A 25,386-nucleotide genomic window follows, 5' to 3' on the forward strand; every position below is an offset into this window, starting at 1 on the left:
CTGCCCACTGGAGAGGCAATTGGTGGCAGAGTTCTGGGGGAAAACATGTACCACTCTCATTTTTTTAAATCAAGCCAGGAAAGGGTTAAAATGCTGCCGATTCATCTCCTCCCAGGAAGCAGAGGCTTGTTTCCAAAGGGCTGTGCAAAATGCTTGGGTTTTTTCCCCCTCTTTGGCAAAGTCTGAAACATGCCTGGGAGGGAGGGAAAAGCAGCCGTTTAATCCTTTCCTGGCTTTTAAAGCCAGGAAGAAAGTGCAGGAACATTACAACGTTGCAACCCATTCTTGTCTTTAAAAAAAAAAGAATGTGTGCGCATACCCTAAGGGAGGAAGGAGAAAGCAGCTATTTAACACTTTCCTTGCTTTTAAAGCTAGCAGGGAATTAGCAGCAAGCTTAGGAATCATTCCTGGATTTTGAAAAAAAATAAAAGAGCATGCATACCGGGAGGAAGGAAACCAACGAAGAAACAGCGTTATGACCCTCAGCTCGCTTTACTAAAAAAAAATGGTGGACAAGGAGTTCAGAGAGCTGAGGAGGGTGGGAGTGGTTAATTCTGCACAAACCAATCAGCTCCTAGGGAAAAGGAGAGGGGGGAGAGAAGCAAAAAGGGGGCAAAAGTGTTCACATTAGCAAAATGCGGGCCTGCTGACAGTCGGCAGCGAACTTGAAAAAACATCGGGGTATGTCCGCAGGGGGAAAAATCGGGGATACAGCAGACAAAAAGCGGGACTGCATCCCATGACTGCTTTTAAGTGTGAAAACCTTGCAAACATGGGATGTGGAACAGGTACAAACGCGCTCTAAAAACCGAGTGCGAAATGTACCAATGATGTCACTTTCCAGAAGTAAAATCATTCCCCCTGGTGGCAGGCATGCTGCTGTGCACCACATGGGCCAATTTGGGCTCCTGTAAAGCATGGGAGCAAGTAGGCCTACAGTTCCCAAGCATCCTCCAAGTTTATGAGTGGATTTGGGGAAAATAGCAAAAAAAGCAGAAGCAAATCAGTGGTGAAGAGGCAGAGCTTGGAGAAAAAGCACATAAGACCCTGCGCAGAGAAAGAGGGTGTTCACTCCTTGAAGCTGAGCAGTAGCAAGGCTGCCTTTGGAGGAAGTTGATCCCTTACCCCATGGTGGGGGTGAGTCTGGCCTACTGGGATCAAGTATTGAGAGAGAAATAGAAACTAACTATGGCAGTCATGTTAGGAACTTTGTTTTTCCAGTGAGTTTTTCTGAGTTTTGCCTTGGTGTGTCCCTGTCCCATTTTTATAACCGTTCTCTTATTTACTTAATTGTTATAGTATATAAGAAATGCCTTCTCATTTACTGTGCCTGGATCCTTGATGCTTCAAATTCTGTCATTTATCAGGATATATCCTGACTGAAAAGGGGGTTGCCAGAGGAGGGACAAGGAAGGGTGCTCTAGACTGTCTCCAGTAAAGCCCAAGAACCAGAATGTGACAGTCAGGTAAGACCCTTGACTGCTCCAGTGCTGAAAGGAACAGTAGGAAATAAGGGGGTGTATGGGGTGGGAGAGATCCCTGGAAGGAATGTCATGTCAATGGCAAAATCAGCATGGCCCTGCCCCTTTCCATGACAAGATGGGATTGGATTGCTACTATCCCATTAAGACAATTTGAAAATAGTGTAAAGAGTGCATGACACTCAAGAAATCATATTTACCTCTACTCTTCTCAAAACATAACCACATACTCAAAACTTGTTTCCTACCTACCTTAACCTGCCTTATGCAGTAGGAGTCAAACTAAACCTACCAGATCACAACTGAGTCAGTGATGTCAATCCTATCTGCAATTGCTTCAACCTGTATTCATGAAAAATTTGGTAACAGTTATGCCTTTTGAGTCCTAAGAAACTGATTCTCGTTAAGAGCTTTAACATATACTTTACACAGTATAGTCTTCCCTATTGAATAATTTTTAGTTCATAAATTGCATTGGAATACCAGTATTGCCAACAATTGAAAAATATGATCTATAAAGGTTCATCTGTAGACAGCTATTTTAACTTGAAAAGTGTGGATATGTTTTCAAGTTAAATCTATTGATCTTTGAAGCTCTGTTCTTTTGAAAGCTAATAATTATATCGTTCTTAAGAATCTGAAACAAATACACATGTAGCACACCCATAGCGGAAACCTTTAGTTGTCATAGTCTGTTATTTAGCAACATGTTATCATTATGTCTAACAATATCAAAGTAATGTGAGCAATACTTAACCTAAATACTATGAACGTCTCAGAGACTGTGGTTGAATTAAGGGCAGCCATTAGAATTACACACACATCTGGAATGAAGCTAAATGTATTTATTTTTATGTAGTAAGGTTTATTACAATTTTGTCTAGACCATAATGCCAAAAACACTTTGGTCACAAATAGTTTAGGGACAATTTTCCTAATCATATGTGGGCAACAGCCCATGTCTTCCTTACATCCTTTCATTTGGCAGGATACGTTGTAAGGAACGAATGTAACTTTCCTGATCTCTTAAATGATTAAGAGCAACATTATTTCAAGGCCTATAGATAAATTATGGCAACTGTTTAGACTGAGTCTCCCACACAGAATACTTATAAACTTCTTACCAACCTCCTTCAAAAATGTTAGATAGTTAATTCAAGTTACTTGTATTCTTTCCATAACCTTTGAAACTGAACAGCCTACAGTAATGATATAAAGCTACAAAGTCCATCTGTCTTGTCTTAGAATATCCTATACTCTATGCAGATATCCAAAATATATTTTATGAGCAGAGTTCCAATGCTTCAACTTTCCTGAAAGCTAAAAAATCAGCACAGAAAAATGATGGTTACTTCTTTACTAACATTACTTATGGTGGAACATTATGCACAGAGTAGATAGACCAAACCTAGAACAACAATTCTAAAGTAGAGTCATTTTATCATTGGGTCCTGGGATAGCTGGAGATAGTGAGTTATTCTCAAGCAGCCATCATCCCTACAAAGCATAAAAGTTAAAGGAAACTAATTTCTCAAGTTTCCTTTTCAACAACTCTTGCAAAAAATTCTTGGTCAACAAAAAAATCTGGGGCCATATAATCTCAGAAAAGCTCAAGGTGACATATAAAAAGACAGCTTCTGTATGGCTGACCTGATACATTCAAATACACTACCGCTTTTTACACTTATGCACCATCTCCTTACACGTTAATTTAAGCTGTACATTAAATTACATTTATTTAATTCATCTTCACACAAAATCATTCTCTACAAGAAGAGAAAGACTGGAATAATACATAATTTATTAATAATTTATACCCTGCTTTTCAACAAATACTGTTCAAAGCAATTTACATCAATAAAATCATGAAATAAACGTAACAGTCCTCCCAAAAATAAGAATGTACGGGCAATCTATTAAGCAACAATACAAGCACATAAACTGGTGCCTAGATGTTGTGGTCAAGTAGCTAGGTGAAACATGCCAAGATGGAAACTACGTTGGTTGGAAAGGCCGGTAGTTTAGACAGATCTGCTGTCCACTTCGGGTGGGTTGATATTCCATTGGCAAACTGGTGCTGTTGCTAACTGCATCCAGTGTGGGAATCAGGTGTACTTCTAGATTCAGCTGATCTATGCTACAGTAAAATTATTGAAAAAACATTTTATGTGAAGATGACCGTAAGATGATTGCAGAAATGTCAGTTAATTTGGAATACAATGGCGTGATTTTTTATCAAAACAAACATTTTTATCCAGAAAATACATATGCTGACTTTCCAGACACCAGTCTCAGGTGGCTCACAAAGTAGAATACAGTGATATCCAATTCTTAACAGGTCTCAAAAATGCTGTTCAAAAATTCACATAATACAACAATGTACAGACAGGAGATATTTCTCTGTAAACCTACAGAAACTGCCAGTTTTGTAGAAAAATCCTAAACATTTTGTTAAAATGGAGGGGTTTACAACAAAACTCTGAAGACGGAAGGATTTTCTGCAGGCACAAAAAGCATAAAGGAGACTATAGTTGGGACAGGAGGGGGCAGACATTATGTCAGAGGGAAGAAAGAAGGTGGATTGTTGGTGCCATTGGCCACCCTGCATAGAAGAAGTTGGACAAGCAAAAATGCAGTGGTAGCGTCCAGAACATAGAAGAGACAGCATGCTTTTTAGGGATGTGAGCTTTAGTATTTTGGTTTTAAAAATATACCCCAAAACACCTTATTGGTATTTCCCAGGTACAGCACCAGAAACATTCCTTTGCTGTGAGTCGGGCTAGGAAATTTGCCAGCTACTCCCTGTAGATCACCATCTGAGCAACAGGCAACTCCATCTTGGTCGCCTGTGGAGGGAACGTCTGGCTGTGACTCAGCTTTCACTTATTACCTTGAATGGACATGCCGACTGTGGGACTTTGAATTATTGTTCTTGATATATAATGTATGTTTACTGAGAGATTTGTTCAGATACTGGGTTCTAGTTGTAATTTTCCTATTACATATAAGACTGACTGACTGGAGTTTATATCATGGTTAGCAACCTATAGTGACTATAACCTTTATACTTTGTAAATTTCCTTTATTGGTAATTGATTAAATGATCTACATTTTTCATAATCTTTGTATTGGTTAGTGATAGTTAAGAGGGGAACTGTTTGTGGTGCTTTAGCTTAGTTCCCCCTGAGTGCCTCTCTTTTTGCAGATTTCTCAGGAATATTCAGGAACCTAAAACTTTATCCAAGATTCTCAGATATACCAGTGTTCTGATGCTGATTATTCCCAGAAATATTTTGAAATAACCAGGGACGGCATTTTAAAGATTACAGTAGCCAGTTTTTCTTGCTTTGAAAGGTTTCCCTGGGCAAAAAAAAGGGAGGGGGGTGCAACTCTCACAGGTGAACGGCATTGCACATTAGGAGGAGCTCAACTGTCTGATCAACCACAGCAATTCTCACACAACCCACAGAAATGTTGGCCTGGCTGCAGAGACCTTTAGGGCAAGATTTTTTTGGAGTGCATGCTTTTTGGCTGCTCTGATCTGTCTGTGTCTTACTTCTGCTGCAAGGTAGGTTTAGCTACAATTCTTTAGTTCTGCTGGACTTTATTGGCACTAAGAGGCTTTTGGTCAATGGTTGCTCTTGTATGCTGGCTAAGGCTTCTTTGCCCTGAAGAATGCATTGACTTTTCCCCCCAATATGGAACAAAGGACAGTATCTGGGGGTGTCTCATTCAGGTGCTTGTAGAATTGTACCTTTTGACCTAAAACTGCCCTGCTTCAATTCTAGTGTAATTTGCATGAAAACTGGCCACCCTAGAACCACAGAAATATTCTCCAATAGGGAATAATGATCCCAATTCATTTTGGAACCCCGAAGAAAACCCAGATCTGAATACCAAACCAGTATGAGAGACCCCAAATATAGAGGGAATACCAATATTTATAGCCTTCATGATACCTCTTTTTTAGTGCACATCCCTAGTAGATGCATTCTTTCTTCTACAGCTGCCTGCCCACCAGGAAAAGAAGGCAGACAGGTAGTGGTGGCTGAGAAGAAGGGGAGAGGGAGAAGGTGGTGCTGTTTTTTTTTACCTTCCTTTCCCCAATCCCTGCCTCTGTGCAAGACAGCAAGCTACAGTGGCTAGGAGGCAGCAATGGAGGTCTTCCTCCTTGCTTCTTTCCCACCTACTGCCCCAGCTCTTGCCAGCCAGAGAGACAGCAGGCTGTGAAGAGGAGGCAGCAGAGGCAATGTACCACCATGACTTGCTTGTGGGCTCCTGCTTGTAAAATCATAAAAAAATTAATAAACCAAACTGTCATAAAACCCAGGGAAGGCATAAAAACATGATGTTTGCTGTCACTGTGTTTCCAGAGTTGGTGGGCTTTGGGGCTTAGTTTAAGGTGTTGGTTTCTGCATTTAAAACTATTCACAGCCTAGGACCCCAATACATGAAGGACATCTCTCTCTGCATGAACCTACACACCAACTTCATTCTTTATGCCAGCTCCTTCTCACAGTTCCCTCCAAGAAAGGCTCACTCTGTGGTAGTCTGTTTCAGGGGTCTCTCAATAGTTGCCCAGATACGCTGAAACAGGCTACCAGGAGCCTACAGCCCTCTTCCACTTACTTAAATTTAGCAGAGGATAATGAGAGAATTCTGCTAATTCTTATTGCAGTTACTGTGGTTTGTGAATACAGATTTCAACTTCAACTGTTGTTTTGATTTTTTTTTTACTGTACCTTATGCACTGCCTTGGACCCACATTGTGGGAAAGATGGTCTATTAATATTTAACAGAGAATAATTAGATTAGAATCATATTAACGAAAAGGCACAGGGAAGAGTCAAAAGGAAGGTTTAGACAGGGAAATATAGAAGAAAAATCAATCAAAAGCTATGCAAAAAAGGTACCCCAACTGACAAGGCACTGTCTCTGATTATCACCCAATTCACCGGCTGCTAAACATGCCAAGACCTCTGATGATAACTTTTATAAATGGGCATGTGAGTATGGAAGGAGAGAGACCTTTAGATATGCTGGGATCAGAGAGCTGAGGACTTTAGGTAAATGTGCTGGATTTTTCTTTAAACAAATCAGGCACTAATGAAGATCTTGAAATACAACAGTAGTATGTTCATGTCCATTGTTTTACATAAAGAAAAAAAAGAAAAGTTAGGAAGCCCAGTAAAGTGTTTACATTCACAAAAGCTAGTAAGAGTGGCATGAAAGGAAAGATGTTGAAAATCAAGATTCTAGTATTAAATACTTGGAATTAATCGTATAAGGTAACAAGCATTTAAAAAAAAAATAACATCCATTTTTATTTTTACAAAAATTACTCTTACGTGATATATTCTAAATGGGATGTAGCGAAATCCACTGTCTTCTGGAGGGTACTCCATGAGTTTCTTGTTTATAGCCCAAAATTGGTCAAATTTGTCTGAAAATGAGAATATTACATGCAATTTTATCAATATATCCTACAGAAGCTACTGATTTTTTATCGTTTAAAATGGTTCGAGTATTTGCTTTAAATAGAAAGGTGATAAAATAAAATGAAAGTATGAAGAACAGAACATATCCCTCTCCCTATATTTCAATCTGTCCTGAACTAAGGTAACAATGATTCATTCATATTCAGGCATGAAATCATTAAATGAGCTGTGTAATTAATGGTGGTGACAAATCACAAGCTATGCTTATGTCTCTGCACAATATTAAATTTATGTTAGCTTTCTGAACAGTCATTTAAATTAGATAAAGTTCATTTTTGAAATCATTAAATGATTCATTTTTGAAAATTCACTAAAAAATGACACCCTACCCCCAATTTATATAACATATTAAAAGTGCATACATCAGCTAAGAAGTAGTTCTTCTGCCCCAAAGCAGTAAGCAACAATATTATGGGTTATTACAGATTTCATTTATATAGATACCAAAAGTGTTGGGACACAGCATATAAGCTGTGTGGATAAGGAAATTTGTTTTTTATATTATTAATGGAAGAACACATGGTAGAACTGGAAAATTCATTTTTTGATATGCTACAACTCATAATGCTAGATGAATAAAATCAAGCTATAGAATTTTTATTGTGAATACAATAAAATCACATTTTGTTTACATCTACAAGACCACCATCAAATGATGTCCCTATTCACCAAAAGCTGCTCTCAAACCAAAAAAAAAGTATACCTTTACATCGTATGCCCCCTCAGGTATTCCACCTGTCATTTTGGATCTGTTCCAAGCTGGTTTCAGTTCTGGTCAGGAGACTGAAATGGCCTTGGTCATCCCAGCGGATGACCTGCGTCAGGAGACCAGATGGTGGAATGCTACCCTGTTAATTCTCCTGGACATTTCAGCAGCTATCCTTCTGGACTGCCTTGCAGGGTTGTGACTGGCATTGTTCTGCGGTGGTTTCAGTCCTACCTCAAAGGTAGGTTTCAGTCTGTGGTGCTGGGGGACTGCTGCTCCACCCTCAGCCTCTAGCCTATAGGGTCCCGCAAGGTTCCATCTTGTCTCCCATGCTTTCCAACATCTACATAAAGCTGTTGAGAGACGGCACCCAGAGTTGCCACCAATATGCAGATGATACTCAAGCTCTACCTCATCCTTCCAACAAATCCCATGGAGTCTGCAGAAACTGAACAGGTGTCTAGAGGTAGTTTTGGAATGGATGAGGGCTAACAAACTGAAAATAATCCCAACAAAATGGAGGCGTTACTGGTGGGGAGAAAGTTTGACTCAGGATATGGAATATTTCCTGTTCTAGATGAGGTTGCACTCTCCCTAAAGGAGCAGTTTGTAGCTTGAAAGTACTGCTTGACACAGGTCTCCTGTTGGATAAACAGCTGGCAGTGGTAGCTAGGGGTGCTTTCACCTGCTTTGGCCGGTGAGCTAGCTACAGCCCTTCCTGGATAGCAAAGATCTTGTAACAGTAGTGCATGCCCTGGTAATATCTACATTAGTTTACTGCAATGCACTCTACATGGGGCTGCCCTTGAAGACTATCTTGAAGCTACAGTTGGCACAGAATGTGATAGGACCACATCAGTCCAGTCTTGTTCCATCTACACTGGCTCCCAATTTGCTTCCAGGCTCAATTCAAGGTACTGGTACCTTTAAATCTCTATATGGCTTCGGGCCAGCATTTCTTAAGGATCACCTTCTCCTATATGAATCTATTCATCCACTTCAGTCATTTTCAGAGGCCCTGTTTTGTGTGCCCCTGCCATCTGAGGCAACTTGAGAAATGCAGCCCATTTCCCCACTACTCAGAAGCAATTTTTAGATGCCTGTCTCCTCATTGCTTAAGACAAGTCATAATAATTGACCCATCTGGCCACCACTGTCTCCATAACAGCTACACTTACCAGACATTCCAACCAGACACATCATAAGCTGAGGGCTAAAAAGCTCTTGTAGTAGAAACTTCTATTCCCCCCCCCTCAAAAAAAGAGTGGGAGCTATTTCAGTATTCCCCTTTTCCCAGTTCATGCAGAGAGCCACATCAAGGGTTATAAGACTTGCAGTGCAATCCTAAATAGTTAAGTCCACTGAAGTCAATGCGGACTAATATGATATGACAACTGACAAATACCTATAATTCTATAGCTGCCCCCCTTGTTAACTTATCCATTGTTGAAAAAGTCATACAATGTACTATTTAAAATCATACAAGTTTTCATTTAAAGATTTCGTCACCAGTGGTACAACCAGCTGGAAGTGCCAGGGGACTGTTTATCCATTGTTTCCCATCACGTTTGCCCATTTTTCTTAAATGCTACTTTGGATACAAACTGAGCTTGTTCAGTATATTTTGCTTTCAAGAAATGGCTGTGTGATAGGCCTAGATATCTGGAAGGGACCTAAAATTAAACAGGGGACTTCAGAAACCTATAAAAGACAAGGTAAAACTGCTGTGTGACTTTCCAGGTTTCCAGAATCCCAGTTATAAAGAACATTCCAAAAAGCAGCACTAACAAAATAAGGATCTCCTGGGCTGAGAAACTTTATTAGCCTACCTTCTAATAGTAATTTTTTGTTAAAAATATAACAAATTATATTTTCATCTCAAAGTCTGAGGTCCTCAAGAATCACTGTGCACAAGAACTGCAACTTTACTGTTTTCATTTTACTCTAACAATTAAAGCCAGCAACAAACAGATAACACGACAGTAGGCTACCCTCGAATGTATTTCCACAATTGTACAGCTCCAATTCTTCGGTGACAGACACACAACAATGCATTTGACAGTAGCCTTTAGTACTGTACTAAACCATATAATCTGATGCAATGGAGCTTACACAGTTATCAGTAGGAAAAATGTATGATCTTTCATAGAAAAAGCAACTTGCAGATGTATCATTAACTCTGAGGCAGTTATCACAACTGCTACTTTCTTTTCTTTTTTGTGGTCATCAATTTTGTTTCACAGAGGGGTTTAAAATCAACCCATCTATAATGAAAGCCATACTGAAAGATGCAGCATGTATTTTAAAAAGTTCTCTTGGTTTCATAAGTTTTTCTTATTTCTCTTTTACTAAGTATTGAAATATAAAATTAGCATTTGAAAGCTTTGAAAACATTATCTGTTGGGTTCCACAGGTGCAGTTTCCAATGACACACACTGAAACCTATACAACCAACATTTCTATGCAACCTCTTATCTTGGGATTACCACAATGTTCTCCCAAACAACTCAACCACACTTCTTCAAACGTTGTTAACAGAATAGTTGATAATTGAGAAAGTTAGCAGGAACAAAGCTTAGAAGTTTACCTACACAAATCTAAACCTCTGCCCTGAACAGTTTTTCATTAAGTTCTCTACTTTGCTTAAGCATACTTTAATTTTCCAGTGGTGAAGCCCCTCATATTTTTTATTCATGTGCCAAACTATTATAATATTCCCCATATTTACCTGAAGTTTGGGCCTGTATGACAAGGAGCAACTTTGGCAAACAGCACTGGAAAAAATGTTACACAGACACACTGAAACTGGCCCTGCACTATTCAAACTTTATAACTAGGATGTCTAGCCAAGAGGTAAATTAGGGTGCATGCTCAGCTTTGACAAAATGACTGCAGATCTTAAGAGGTCATAGTATTATATGATTTCTGCAGCTGCAAAGGTATCTAGCACTGAGTTCACCACTTTCATATGTATCACTGTTATGGAAAGTTTATTTTTTAAACATCTTTCATGTAACAAGTGAAATGTCTAAACACTTAAATGGGACCCAGAGGGGCAATACCTAGTTTTAAAAACATGTAAAAGTTTAGCCACCTTCCTATAGCATTTAATAATGCACAGGACTAAAAACATAGGGTAAGAAAACAGAAATTAGTCTAAAATACCATCAACTGAAGATGATGCATTTCCAAGGGTTTTAAACACCATTTTTGTTACTCTAAAGGAAAACAAATACACTGTTACTTAAAGAACTCCTAAGTATAAACACAACAGTCTACTTAAGAAACTTCCTTTAAAAGTTGTACTTACCATTCTGTAATCCCATCCAAAGTTGTTTATGATCCTTTTTTTGCATCTCATTGATGACTTGACTTTTATGCTTTAGGGCATCTGCTTCTTTTATAGAAGACATGAAATGAGATTCAATAACATCCTTAGAAGGACAATGGAGAAGGTCTTTTTCTGGAAAGTTCTAGAAAGAATAAGATCTTCATCAAAAAATAAATGGTTCATTAACTCAATAGCATTTCCTGTAATGTAACCAATGAAATTAAGCATGGTGTATAATCCTCATTATAGATCTTTATTTGTAATTATGAACTAAAACTGCTTAGTAGCAATAATATTTAAGATTTGAGTCCAGTGGCATCTTAAAAGCCAACAACATTTTCAGGGTATACGCTTTCAACAGTTAGAGCTCCCTTCTCCAAATACCAAGAAGTAGTAGTATCTGAAGAAGGGAGCTTTGACTCTTGAAAGCTTATACCCTGAAAATCTTGTTGGTCTCTAAAGAACCACTGAACTCAAATCCTGCTGTTCTACTGCAGATCAGCATGGCTACCAAACTGAAATAATATTTAGGACTCCCAAGGAATTCACAATGACATGCTATAACTGAACAACTAGAAGACATTTATCCTTCCCCATTCCAATCTTCTAGCCCAATATAAAAACAACTAAAGACAAATTCCTTCCAGGATCCCTGCCCACCATGCTGCATTCTATGAAACAAGAGCTAGTGAATGGAGAGCTTCCTCTATACCCTATGTCTACTTCCTAAGTAAGGAAGGCCTGAAGTTAGGGGCAGAAAGCATACCAGCACAAAAATACGAGTTGCAGGGAGAAACTAACATTCTGCTATTGTTACCTCAGCGTAGGTCCTACCAATCCAGTTTGCGTCTTCATTAGTAACTGTCCTTTGAGAACACCTGTTTTCACAGCAAATAGGATCTTTTAAAATAAAGGGGATTTTTTAAAACTCAAATTTTGCACTCAAAAGTAGCTGGATTCAGTGCATATTAAAATGGGGAAACACAGATCAGCTCCTAGTTCTGACAGCCAATATGGTAAAAAGTATGTGCCGACTCAGCAGCCCTCACTTCTTCCCCTGCACCTCATGCATATAAGAAATTATAAGGACCGCTAGTTTTTAAAGGTATAAGCTAGAAATACTTCAAAACCAAGACAATGTACCTTAAAATGTACTGTGATGTTCCAAGGAAGGGCTGTATTTGATGCATGAAGATCAAAGAGCAAGCCAATAGGGTAATGCCTAGAAACAGGTGAAAATGAGGAAGGCAAGAACCTTAACTGCTAGAATTGCAACACTAACCACTTCCAAAACCAAACTATTCTCAAATACACATTAAAAATATTTCTGTATTACAACATTCTCTCTCTCTCTCTCACACACACACACACACTCCTTCCCTAACTCCCTAAATCAACTAACTATAATACCATCTCTGACTAAATTCCTTTAAATTTATAAGAGTACTGCTGAGGCCATAAAAGTTACTGCAATATAATTAAAGGCAAGCTGATTATGTGTAAGGTGCATTAATTTCCAATCTTTTGTGTTTCATCTACATGCCTAAAGTCATTCTAGGTGAACACACTATATTGCATTTTTAAACACACAAAAAAGTGCGAACTAGTCCCATGTGTGTTCACTTATGGATGGATGTGGCCAATTTTTGCAACAAACCTACCTTGTAAGTCGGGTTGTGATTTTGAAAGCGAATCCCCTTTTACTCATACAATGGTCATAGGAAGGGACAATTTACATAAGAATTCTTCCATGCTATCAGCAAGTACACAGAGCCCTAAGGTCAGGACAAACAAGGGATAAAAAGGGCAATCTAGATGTGAGAATAAAAGGCAGTAGTTAATGAAGTATTTTCACGGCCTGCGCGTCCATGGAGGCGGGTCCAGCAGCCGCCTCGAGCGCTGAGGCACTGGAGGGGGGCTCCTGGGGGGGTGGGGGCGTGTGCCACGGAGCTGACGGCTATAGCCCTGGCAGCTGAGTGGAAGGGCTGGGAAGCCGCCCACGTGCCACCCCGGCCGCCTGCCGCGCCTGGCCTGCACCTACTGTGCCCGGCCAGGAGTGCATGCTGGCAGCAGCAGTGTGGGGCAGTCTAAGCAGGCAGCCTCCCAGCCCTTCAGCTCAGTTGCCACATGCCATCACCGCCTGCACGCAGCTGCGGGCCAGGCACAGCAGGCGGCCGGGGCAGCACGGGCCAACTGAGCGGGATGGCTGGGAGGCCACCCACGCGCCATCCCAGCTCCCTGCTGCACCAATGGGGCTGGCTCGCAGCAGCATGCTGCGTGACGATGTGGCACACAGTGACGTCATCACACAGTCCGGGTACGAGTGCATGCATGCTTTCCGCGCGCATGTGGGGGCGGTAACAGCCCTGAAGCTGCCCCCAGCCTCAGGTGCCAAAAACTCTGGCACCGGCCCCGAGTATCTTTTCAGAAAGAAACAAAACATACTGGTCCCCTAAAAATGTAGTAGAGGAGAAAAATCATGGTAGTAGAATAATGTGAAATAAGATACTGTTTGAACAATATTAAAAAAATTTCTTATCCTATAGGATCTGAACAGGACATCTCAAAAGTTATACTGTAATTTTGAGCAATCTTTCTTAACTTTTATACTCTGATAATGTTTTCACCCTTTTGAAGCAAGAAATCTGGGTGAGGGGCAGGGATAGCCAACAATAGCTACTAATGAGGTCATACCATTACAGCTTCTGAAGTACTTCCATCTAGCCCTTGGCCTGGAAATGTCATAGCAGTAAAATCCTATTCACATCACATCACAATAGAAGCGAGGCTGCAACAAAGTAGTAGCTTTTACTATGCCTATTGCTGGTTTTCCTCCAAGTCCCCTTATGTTGTCTGGTCTAATGAAACAAGGCAGATTTTCCAAGATCCATAATAAACACAACAAGATCCATAACAAATACAACAGCATCCATTCCAAGAGGTTCATTCCAAGTGGTTCTACTTTATTTATCATCCTGATAAGCATATTTCAGTTCCAGAGAAAGCTTCAGGCTTCTGGACTAGGATCCCAAAGACTTTTAACAGCTTCTATGGCCATGTAAATAGCAGATACCCTCCCAGATACCACCACCACCCTCATTTCAAATTAAGTGAATTGTCACCTATTTCAGAAGAGTTCGACACTTTATCTGAGAAAAATAAAATCATAGCAGCACTCAGAATGAAGCCAAAGTGTTCAGAACTCAGTCCTCTACTCTGCCCTGCTGATTTTCACTTAAGCACTGTCATGGAATGAGTACAAGCACAACTGAGGTGAATGTGATTCCTCCAGTTTCACTGGTCTCCTTTGGAGAACCCAGTGTAAAGAAAAATAGGAAGTAATTGCTGGTAATTAGGTCAAAGTTAGAGTTCTTCACACTTGTTTCATAAGCACTCTGTATACTTTGGCCTTCTTGTGATGTTCCCAAACTACTGTTGTAACTCAGCAAGCCCCCAACAAATTTTCAGTTATGCAGAACAGGAATGCTTAAGCTGGATTTACAGAAGTCAAACATGTATATTTTTCTTCATACCCAGACAGCAAAAGAATCCCCTTATATCATTTTAAAACTCATCTCTAAAGCCACAGGAAGCGGGGGCTCCATTTAAATTAATCTGCAGGTCGCTACCAAAGATTCATACTGCCTTCAGACGTTTAAAAACTTGTAGGATGAAAAATCCCAGCCCACGCCTAACCTCAAGTTCTGACAGGTTTACTGGTAGCTCTTGTCAAATTTCAAGGTTGTTGCTGACAGAAACTGAAAGTGGTAAATACTTAAAACTGACAGAGTCAGGACAGACTCCCTGAAGCTACTAGCCACACACTATTAGATACACCCTCTGCAGTAATAGCCTTCTATAACCTCTAGAACCATCATTCACTAGCTACTTCCAGAATTTCAAGAAAAGTTCCAGTATACGGCTTGGATACAGAACAGAGTCACATTTCCCTGATAGTAGTATCATACAGTTTCTTTAGTAGGCAGATGTGTATACAACACACAGACAGCAAAAATACAAACCTACCAGTAAAGATTGTAGGAGAATTTAGAAACTCACAAGACTAACATACTAAGACTGTCTGAGTCTACATACAAATTAAATATCAGCAAATCTACTTGCAATCATTCCTTTTCCCAAAGAAATAATAATTAAGAACAATGGGAAGCTATTATGACCAAGTTTAACAGAATATCTAATAAGCAAACAGTATTAGATCTATAAGCTTGTTAGCTCTTCATAGAGATACTTTGAAGGTACTAATGGGGATGCCGAAGTCATAAAAGAGCGAAAATAGTTTTAGCAAACTATCTATGAAGTATTATAGTTAGTATGTATGAAGTATTATAATTAGTCTCCATGACCACAATACCACTACAGCTTTTTAAACAGTGCAGTTACTACAGGTTAAAGTGAATGTTAAATGTGTTTAGATACAAACTGAGAATAATAAAATATAATCGAATGTTAGGGACAAATATTAATTCTATTTTAAAGAATGGCGCTTTTACAACAGTCAAAATATGATTGTTTTGTTTGACTGAAGGAACCAGACACAAATAAGTTAGAACGTGGCAGTTTCTTTGCACATACTTAATTATTTAGCACCATCTGCTGGTTAGTTCACTCCAAGTTCGAAGACAATAAACTCAATTGATTTCAGATCATACAAAGGTGCCATCTCAGACAAATATCTAATACTTTTCAACTATTTATCCAGATAGTTCTCAGATTTTGATGCTCCTGCCAAAAAACCACTAATTTTTCTCAAATTCTACAATATTAACTAGGGGCATAAAGAAAAAAACCCTGTATAATTCAGACTCAGATATCAGGAATACCATAAATATTTGCTATTCCTGATATCCAGGACAGATTCTTTACTTGGATTCAGTTTATTAAAGAATCCCAAAATATTCCTATGGGGGTAACTAGGGGAGCATTTTTCAAACTCCACCAAATTTACAGGGAACCCAGTCCTGACTGTCCACTAAACACCCTCCCCCCCCCGCCAGTTTCAGGAAGATTGGACCCAGGGGTCCAGTTCTATGCCCCCAGCCAGTCTCCATTATTTCCTATGAGGGAAAACATACGAAGGCTTTCCAGGGCAAAGAAACCTTTATGCAAAGCAGCAACCCTGCCCTGGCCAAAAGCCAGTCCCAATGCAAAGTCTACTCACAATGCAAGTTGAACCAACAAGGTCCAATAAAACCAAACCGAAGCAAAGAAATCCCACATCAAACTAGAGACAAAGCAGAACAGAACTAATGGCTCTATGACATTTCTCCCATTTAAATTACAGGACAGAACTAAACTGAAGGAATCCCACCAGAACCAAACTGAAGGAAGGGAACGAACATCAAACCAATGTCAAACCAGAGAATCCCACCAGAACCAAAGCAACTGAACCAGTGTCAAACCAGGGATTCCCACCAAAACTGAAGCAAGGAGACCAATATCAAATCAGAGAATCCCACAAAAACCAAACCTAACCAAGAGACACTGTAACAGGTAAATAAACAGCAAACAAGCATCCGCTTAAGTAATTCCTCCGCCAAAAGAAGCAACAAGTAAACAGCAAGCAAATTGCTTAAGCCACTCCCCCCACCCCAAGATGCAATAATAAACAGCAGTATCCCACTTTTATTCAGTATTCTCTATATGATTTGGTATTCCTGGATAATGCCAACTTAGCCATTACTCATGTATATATTTGGTATATCAATACTGCTTTGCACATCTGTAGCACTAACAATTCATCTGTTGCAGCAAAACAAACAGTACCTTAGTATCTCAAGAGCTAATGATATATTGTGGCATAAACCATGGTCACAAAAGTTTATGCCAGAATAAGTTTGTTAGCCTTTAACTGTCTTGGAGTCTCTGAAATACACGTGCCATTCACACGTACACACCCTCACCTATTATGATTACAAGTATTTTAATACTTTTGTTCTTGAAATGAATGGTGAAGTAAATAATTTAATTTTAATTTTAATTTAATTTTAATTTTTTTTAATTTTTAAATTAATTTAAAATTTAATTAATTAAATTAATTTTTATGTTGCATGAAATGCAAACAATTGTAACATCAGTCTTCCATGTGTTCTTTCTTCAGTCTTTAGGTGATATGTAAGTGCTTGGGGTAGATGGGGGGGGGAGAAATCAAACCATATTCTGGTAAGAAGAATAGTTGCAGAAGCTAAGCAATATTAAAAGTAGAATGAAACACTGGAGACTAACTTCTGGCTTGTTCTCAGAGATTGTCGTTTATTTACCATATTAAACTAGATTAGAATTTGTGCCAAGTGAAATACATGTTTAATAAAACTTTTTCTCTAAGGCAAAAAAAAGAGAACGAGGTCTCAAGCAGTCCCAAACTCTACAAGTTGCTGTGAACTACCGTTACAGAAGTTAAAACTATGAAAAAATACTGACTTGATTTTCTCATCCTCAGTATTGATTGATGTAGGAATAAGGAATAAAATATCACTCTATGGCTGGCCTTGACTAATTTTCATCAGACCTAAGAGCCAGACTCATCTATAACAAATACAAAAATGTCACTAGCATGTGAGCTGCCATGCGCTGGTCGAGAGAGAGAGAGAGAGAGAGAGAGAGAGAGAGAGAGAGAGAGAGAGAGAGAGAGAGAGAGAGAGAGAGAGCATATATATTTACTGAAATTTATTCTATAACACAATCTAAAACCACCTTTTGATTACTTATATGTAAAAAAAAAAGAAAGTAAACTTTCCAAGCCCTAATGCATAGGGACATCTTGTATATGGATTATCATCATAGGTTTCTCCACCTGCAATTTAAAATTGGTATGCACCCACTGGAAGTTATACCATCTCATCTGTCGATAATTCTGATACCATTAGAGGCATGGAGATCCACTAAAGTAACATTTCACCAGTCAAAGCAAGTGATAGTCATTTACATGTCAAGAAGTGTGTGTCAGGGAGCAAAATCAGTCCATTCCCAAATTCAGCAATGAGAAGTATTATATTTGCACAGGGCCATATGATGTCTTTATACCTGTAATGTGGACAAATACTAAAAATCTAAATTCCTGAAACCTCTGTTCAATGGAAATGAGAACCACTGACAACTAGAGCTGAAAATTATGCAATCTTGCTAGGCCATTATTTGAGATCTCTAGCAACAAACATGCAATTAAGTAAAGATCAATCCATTTTAGTACTCATAATCACCAACATGGTTTAGAACTGGTCTTTCATTTACGCACTGAAATTGTGAGGAAAAAGCCACTTTCACTACCCTTTTCATCATATTGTTACTTATCAAAAAAGGTAAAGGAAAAGTAAGTATTTTATTCATTATAATGATTTCTAACAAACTGATCTTCTAAGGCTTTGGTAGGATTTTTCCACTTTAAAACACAGATTAGCCCACAACAGTAAGCAGATGGGTAACGTACATATCAGCATTTTAAACTCACCACTTCAATGGCATGCCTTCATATTCAAACCATATTTCTACAACATCCTCTTGTTTCATAACTTTCTGAAAATGTTTTTTCACTTTGTCTGTTACAAGTGTCAGGTAGCTAATTCTAGGTAACAGCAGCTGTAAGAAAGAGTTTAAATATGATATATCTAATTAAAAACAGTATGTAGCTTCAAGTCAAAATATTTACTAACTTTTAAATTTAATTTTAAATGTAGTATTAATGTTCCTTTTAGAAACTCTAGAGAAAGTTGTATGTATTTGCATACTTCACTTATACTTCACCTCCCCCTGCCCCAAAGCAGCTTACAGTGTTCTGTTCTCTGTTTTATCATCATCATAACCTACCCTGCAAGGAAGGTTAACTTGAGACTGTATGATTATCCCAAAGTCACCCAGTAAGCTTCCACAGCAAAGTGGGGATTTGAACTTGGGTCTCCCAAATCTTAGTACAACAACTTAACCACTACACCACACTGGATCGCAAAAGGAGAAAGAAAATTTAGCAAATATATACTAGCATCTCTCCTTGTCTTTAGTTGGGAGATGGGGGGAAAGACAAAGAGGTAGAAAACTTATTCTGCAGCTGTAGCAATGTGCCAGCATTTCCATCACCATAGCTCTACAGATCTAAATTGGAATACTAGAGTTACTTTAAAATAAAGATTTACAACATACAGCATAGCATCTGAAATGTCCAGTCTTTTGCAATGTGCATTAACTTATTTAATACAGGTTGTTCTGGATGTCTATTTCTTTCTTTAGGATATTAACATCTTTATGAAAAGATATAAATTGTGACTAAAATTCATACTTGCTTCCCAAATAGCAATTGCATAGTTATAAGTTAACTGTATTCATTTTTACTATGAAGTAAATTGTAGTGTTTTTGATGGGACAACCATCAATTCAACTAAATACTTGGGATTAAGCCTTAAGGGAAAGAAATGTTATCAAGGGTCCAATCCACCAAGCAAACCTATAAAAAGCTCACAAGACAAAAATTCACAGAGAAGTTACTTGGTAGAAGAAATGTGTTCCTTCTATGAAATAATAGGAGAAAGACATTCCTACATATAAGCAGGGAAAACTTCCAGCAACAGTCGACACGAAAAAGGAGAGCCCATTCTGCTTAAAATGAAACTGGTTAAGTTTTAATTTAACTAGTAAGCTCTCAGAAGTATCCGGGAAACAGATTATTTCCTCATCCTTGTACTTTCAGACTGCAACTGTTTCTTGGGAATAAGAAAAGGACTAGCCTGGCACAGAACCCTTGTTTGGGGTGAAAGGACTTATTAGAGCTGCATGCTGATCAATCAACAACACATTCCACTCCAGAGAAAGACATTCAGAGATACTGCGCATTAGGCCTTATAATAGAGCTAGGCCGATGCTGTTCCAGAGAAGTGAAGCATTAGCCTGTTTATCTCTAGACGATGGGGAAAAGCATTTGTTAGAAAGTAAATATCCCACAAAGCAGATTTTGTACACAGGAAACATTATTGCTCAACATTCTTTCACAATACATACATAGTAAGGTTCAGCTTCCCTTTCAGTAATCTCATCTTGATATAGGGTAAAACAGGTTGGTATTCGCCCAAACCACACTTTTCTAAGTACATCTTTGTCATCTGTCATTCTTCCAGGAAGTATAGAAGCACATGCAGGCAATTCCTTCAGAAAATACACTGCAAATAAAATATAACTGGTCAGTTTTTAGAGCCACAATATTACAATTACTTTTTATGTTATTTACAGTCCACCTTTCTGACTGAGACTCAAGTTGGATTGTGCAAGTCAATGCTATCAATAGGATAAGACATCCAATAAGCAGTGTAATAGGACTAGGATACATAGGTCATGTTACCCCTTTAGCAGTCTTCCACAACACAATGAGGATGGTACCTATTTTTTGTTTATTTAAACTGAGTCATAGAGCTACATGTTTAGAAAATATAAAAGGGGAAACCCCTTGCCAAGAGGCAACATAGTGGTATTTTTTTATCAATGCATGTTTAGCTTTATCTATTGATAATCACTTTCTAAATTCTTAAAACACAAGTATAATGAAAAGCACTGCTTTGAAAAACTATTCAATTCGTTTCGGCTTCATTGGCTTAAACAATGAAGTCAGTAAATGGAAAAGCAATATGCCTGTTCTACCAGTTGACTAAACATTTTTATACCGGTCAGTGAGTGTTCACACTCGCCACCACCCGCCACATACACACTATGCTATGTCTGTCTGGGAAAGAAGTCTTTGCAGCCTTCACAAGAACATTATTCTGGATCACATCACTGTTCCATTTAGCCCAGCATGCTGTTTCCAAGTGCAGCCATCCAAATATGCTTACAAGGAACAAATGAAGGCAACAAACCTACCCACAGCTTGTGCCACAATGAATTATTTTTACAGGTATATCATCTCCAAACACGGTGCTTCAATTTCTTTATCAAAGCTAATAACAGCTGATAGACCTAACCTGCAGAATTTGTCTAGCTGTCTTCTAAAAGGTATCTAATATAACTGCTACCACTTTTTAAGGAAGACTTCTCACCTTTCATGGCCTCCTTGGATATTTTTTTCAACTACTCTGACACCCCATGGATTTGTTCATCCACTTTCTTATCTGTGGTACAGATTCTATCTGAGCCACTGTTTAAAATCATTTCAAATAAAGTCTAACTCAAAAAGGGATTTAATGCTTCTAACTCTCCCCTTTGATTTCCTTTTAATAATTGCTTCATACATAAGGAGCTTATTTTTAATGAATGTATAGCACTTACCTCATTGTTTCTTCTGGGGGTGGGGGCTTTTATTTGTATTTAAGTGAGCCTATTCCCCAATACCCAATTTGACAAAATGTATTTTAAAACAAAATAACTCCCAATGTATGCAAGGATATAATTTCAACAATAAAATATGCTAGTTTTTAAAAGTTCTGATATACAAAATAGTATCAATAGCTGGTTTGGACAGAACAGCTAGGGCAAGGAAAGGACAAGAAATTGAAACTGCTCATTCCTCAAGCACAGCTTCATTGAAGGAGAGGCAGTAATTTTATCCTTGTGTCCCTTCCTCACTCTAGTCTGTCGAGCCTCACAGCTGATCCTCCCCATGGATCAGAACTACAACAATGGAAACAAACTCTGGAAAACAACACGTGCTTTTCACATATGGATGGTAAGATATTGCCCAGTAATTTTAGCAGACTAGCAAGACTTGGACATTAAACAGATTGGAAACTAAAATAGGTCATAGCTGATGGTGCAAAATATTTTTAATTGTATAATATCTTTTCCCAAGCCCAACTAAATTCTGTCTAAAGCTGTCTAAATTCTTTAAACTCTTCTTGAATCTAGGTCTTCAGTTTAAGACAAGGGGCAGGAAGATAAAGAGGAGGGGAAATAGGCCATGTAAAAACCCCCTCTTTGGGCACAATTATTAGTGCTACTACACTAGCCAGCTACCTGCAATTTTAGCTTCATAATAAGTGGTTTCTAACAGTGCAACACTAAACAGAGTACACCCTTCTAAGCCCAACAACATCAAGTGACTGAGAACTCCATAACACTATTTAAGACTGTAGTTTAAAGGTCTGAGCGCTCAAACAAGGACAGCATTAACCAAAAGTTATCTTAGGTAGTGCTACCATGAGGGAAAACATCCAGATAACTTTCTAGGTGGGGCAATGACAGCTATGATATCTTGAAAGGCAAGAAAAACAGTTCTTTAAAAGGTTTTTATTCCACAGTAGGCACCTCCCCTTATAAATACCAACTCGCAAAACTAAAAAGTGGAAAGACAGGAGGGCGTCTGATGTGCGGAGGGCACCGCCCCTGACCTGCACAAAACACATCCTCAGCACCTGAGGACGCGGAGTCGCTACCCGTTCCCCCTGCTTATCCAACGCTTCTCCCCAAGCTCAAGGAAGAATAGCGAGGTAAGGCGACAGGCCGACTCGCCTGCGATTCTCATCACCCGTTCAATCCCCTGCCTTTAATTACACAACGCAGAGCAGCGCAAAGGCGGGGGTTGCGCGTACACAATGAGGATGATGCGCACAGCGGACCCACTTCAGTGACATGAAGTGACTTCTCGGGAAAGAGGCCGACAACTCCTCGCCAAGACTGGGAACTCAAAGAAGGGGGGGGGGAGAGAAGGGGGCTCTTTTCAGCCAGCCAGCCAGCGCGCCCCGTCTGCTTCCCAACGGCCATCCCCTCCACAGACCCCAAGGGGGGAGGGGATAAAGGACGCAGCCGTTACCTGGCAGCCGTTTCCTTCCCAGCCGGCCCCTGGTGCCAAGCTCAGGCACAGGGCGGCTACGCGCAGACTCTGTTCCCCCTGCCCCGCCCACTGGCAGGAGAACTACTGGCCGTACACAGGGCAGTCAATCGAACCCCACGTTCAACTTTCTCCCCTGCCTCTATTGTAGGGCCAGCTCACTCATATCACGTGACCCAGAGCTTCCCTCCGCCTATCCGTTTCCTTGCTTTCCTTCTCTCAGCGCAGAGGGAGGCGAGGGTTTGGAACGGCCAGCTCCTCCAGCCAACCGTTTTCTGCTTTGATAGTCCACAACCCGGAAGTGGCGACGGGGATTGGCTGAGGAGGCGGGAAGAAAAGGGACGTCACGCAGAATCCGAGGAGAGTGCTCGAGTGGCTGCGTTGCAGGTTTCCTCCAGGGGGCAGCAAGAGAGCGAGGAACACCGTCGGGGAATAGTGAGGGAGGCGGGGCTGCAGCGTCTCTCAGCTAGAGGCTGTTTTGTCCCTTATCGTGGGTTACGCCGGCATTTCTAGCCAGTGTGGACTCCGCTGAGCGTGCCGACGCTCCTTTCTCCGGACCTTTTGTGCTTTCCGTAGCTGTGTGGCATGCAGGAATACAGCAGTGCTTGTGTGGTCAGAGTGCTGGACTAAGAACCCTGGGTGATGTATTAGATCTTAGGTCAGGTCATTTTGAGCCCTGTGGCTTCTAATGGCTGCAGAGTTGACACATGCATTGTTGGATACTGCGATGTTGTGCTATAGAAGTTAGTTTCAGAGGGGTTTTCCAGTGCGGCCAAATCCAGTTTTGAATATCCAAATATATGTGGATGAAGTTTGTTCTGTCATAAGGTTCTTTTGACTAGGCTGGAATTTGTTACATTTGCCGAGTAAATCCTTGTTTGGCTGATGTATTACACGTAAAGGTGAAGGCGGCCTATAGGTGTGTCACATTTTGATTCTCTGCCCCACCAGTAGTTTTAAGAGTCTTACTGTGTACTGAATGACAATTGCAGCTGTGATGGCTAGTTTACGGCCATCTTAAGACTTTAGAAATCTGACTTTACTCTTAGTAAAGTTGATCCTTTTAATGATGTGGTTTTACTCTCTATATCTAAATACAGTTTAAAATGATCAGGAATATGGATCAGAGGAATAGAGGTTCATAGCAGGCAGCAAGTACTTCTACATCTTTCAGTTGGGATAGGCATTGCTTCCTTGAAGAAAGCTTCTTTGTTGGTGGCATTGCAAGAACGAAAGTAAAAAAGCTCCCATATAGACAGCCATTCTAAAGTTGAAACTTTAGGAACTCGACAGGTCAGAATCTGGAAGTGAGAAAAGGGCCACTTCTATGGCAATGGATTCAGCATATTGTATTTGAAATCACTGTGGGTTTCAGTTTTGAAAGAAACGTAGAATACAACTTTTAAAAGGAAATAATGTGTGAATGAAATACACAATATGGAAACTGGCCCATTAATTTAAAGTTTCATAACATTTCATTTACTTTTATATTTAGATGTTTTTTCATCATGATTATTCTTTTGCTTTGGTAGAGCATCTATTTGGTGTGCAGAAGGTGCCAGGTTCAACCCCAGCATCTCCAATTAAGGGGATGAAGTAATAAGTGATATCCATAGCTAAGACCCTGGAGAGCTGCTGTGAGTAGAAAATACTGATATTGATGGACCAAAGGTCCCATTCAGCAAAAGGCAGTTTCATGTGTTCTTCTCCGATAAAATCTGTATTGTGGGATTTGTTTCTTTTCTCTTTTCCTGTCATTTCCCATTTTTGAGATGCCACTTATTTGCCAAACATAGATTTGAGAACACGGTTCTAGTGCTTATGATTTTTACTTATTAAGGTAATTGTTAAAGTCAAAGGTAATTTATACGTCATTTTCTATAGAGAGCTATAGGTCTCTATATTATATATTATCCATTTATCTCAGGCTGTAATAAGAAATCAGTCACAGGGCTTTTCTTCATTTTTATTAACTCAGGAGGGGCCATGTCAGTACAGTAACTGCAGAAGGGTTTTTTTCACCCTTACACATAACTTGGTGCTGTTTTAAATCCATTTTTTTCTGTGAGGCCATTTCTTCTCTGTACTACCACAGGTCTCTGAAATTCCTTTCTCAGGTACCTCTGTCTCCTTTCTTCACCTTCTAGTGTTAAGCCATCTTTCAGTGCAATCCTAAGCAGAGTTACTCTAGTCTAAGCCCATTGCTTTCAATGGGCGTATACAGGAGTAACTCTGCTTAGAATTGCAGTATTTATCTCAAGCCCCTGTAGTTAGGCACTTCTATCTACATGAATGTCTTGTTCTTTCTCTGCACTATCATATGTTTTACTGAATCTTCATTTTTACATCTGTTTACTCTTTCCTCAGCTTTTAAGTCTCTCTGTAACCCATCTCTCAATTCCCTTTCCTCCCATTTTTTCCTTTTCCACAAACATAAGCATTGCCTGCCCTCACCTCCATAGCTCAGGCAAGCTTTCTCTCTTCCAGTCTCAGAAGCTAAGCAGGGTCAGCCTTGGTTAGTAATTGGATGGGAGCCCTCCAAGGGTCACAGAGGCAGGCAATGGCAAACCATCTCTGTTAGTCTCTGGCCATGAAAACCCCACTGGGGGGGG

At 39.7% G+C, this 25,386-nt stretch overlaps 1 protein-coding gene across 2 annotated transcripts in view; it reads right to left on the reverse strand.

Annotated features, from left to right (window-relative positions):
* Window positions 1–23,039, reverse strand: part of ATG5 (autophagy related 5) — a 35,110-nt gene extending 12,071 nt beyond the window's left edge. Inside the window, exons 1-6 of one of the 2 annotated variants that reach the window (XM_054996360.1) lie at window positions 22,757–23,034; window positions 20,020–20,177; window positions 18,482–18,609; window positions 12,160–12,238; window positions 10,996–11,158; window positions 6,830–6,924 (exon numbers count right to left, since the gene is read on the reverse strand). In XM_054996360.1, the coding sequence (XP_054852335.1) occupies window positions 6,830–6,924; window positions 10,996–11,158; window positions 12,160–12,238; window positions 18,482–18,609; window positions 20,020–20,127 (573 nt within the window). In that variant the 5' untranslated portion in view covers window positions 20,128–20,177; window positions 22,757–23,034. Of the gene's footprint in view, window positions 1–6,829; window positions 6,925–10,995; window positions 11,159–12,159; window positions 12,239–18,481; window positions 18,610–20,019; window positions 20,178–22,756 lie in introns of both variants that reach the window. The other variant, XM_054996369.1, reaches the window with a different exon arrangement.
* Window positions 23,040–25,386: the final 2,347 nt, after the last annotated feature.

This window comes from Eublepharis macularius, chromosome 1 (genome assembly GCF_028583425.1).
Source record: "Eublepharis macularius isolate TG4126 chromosome 1, MPM_Emac_v1.0, whole genome shotgun sequence".
Taxonomy (NCBI): domain Eukaryota; kingdom Metazoa; phylum Chordata; class Lepidosauria; order Squamata; family Eublepharidae; genus Eublepharis; species Eublepharis macularius.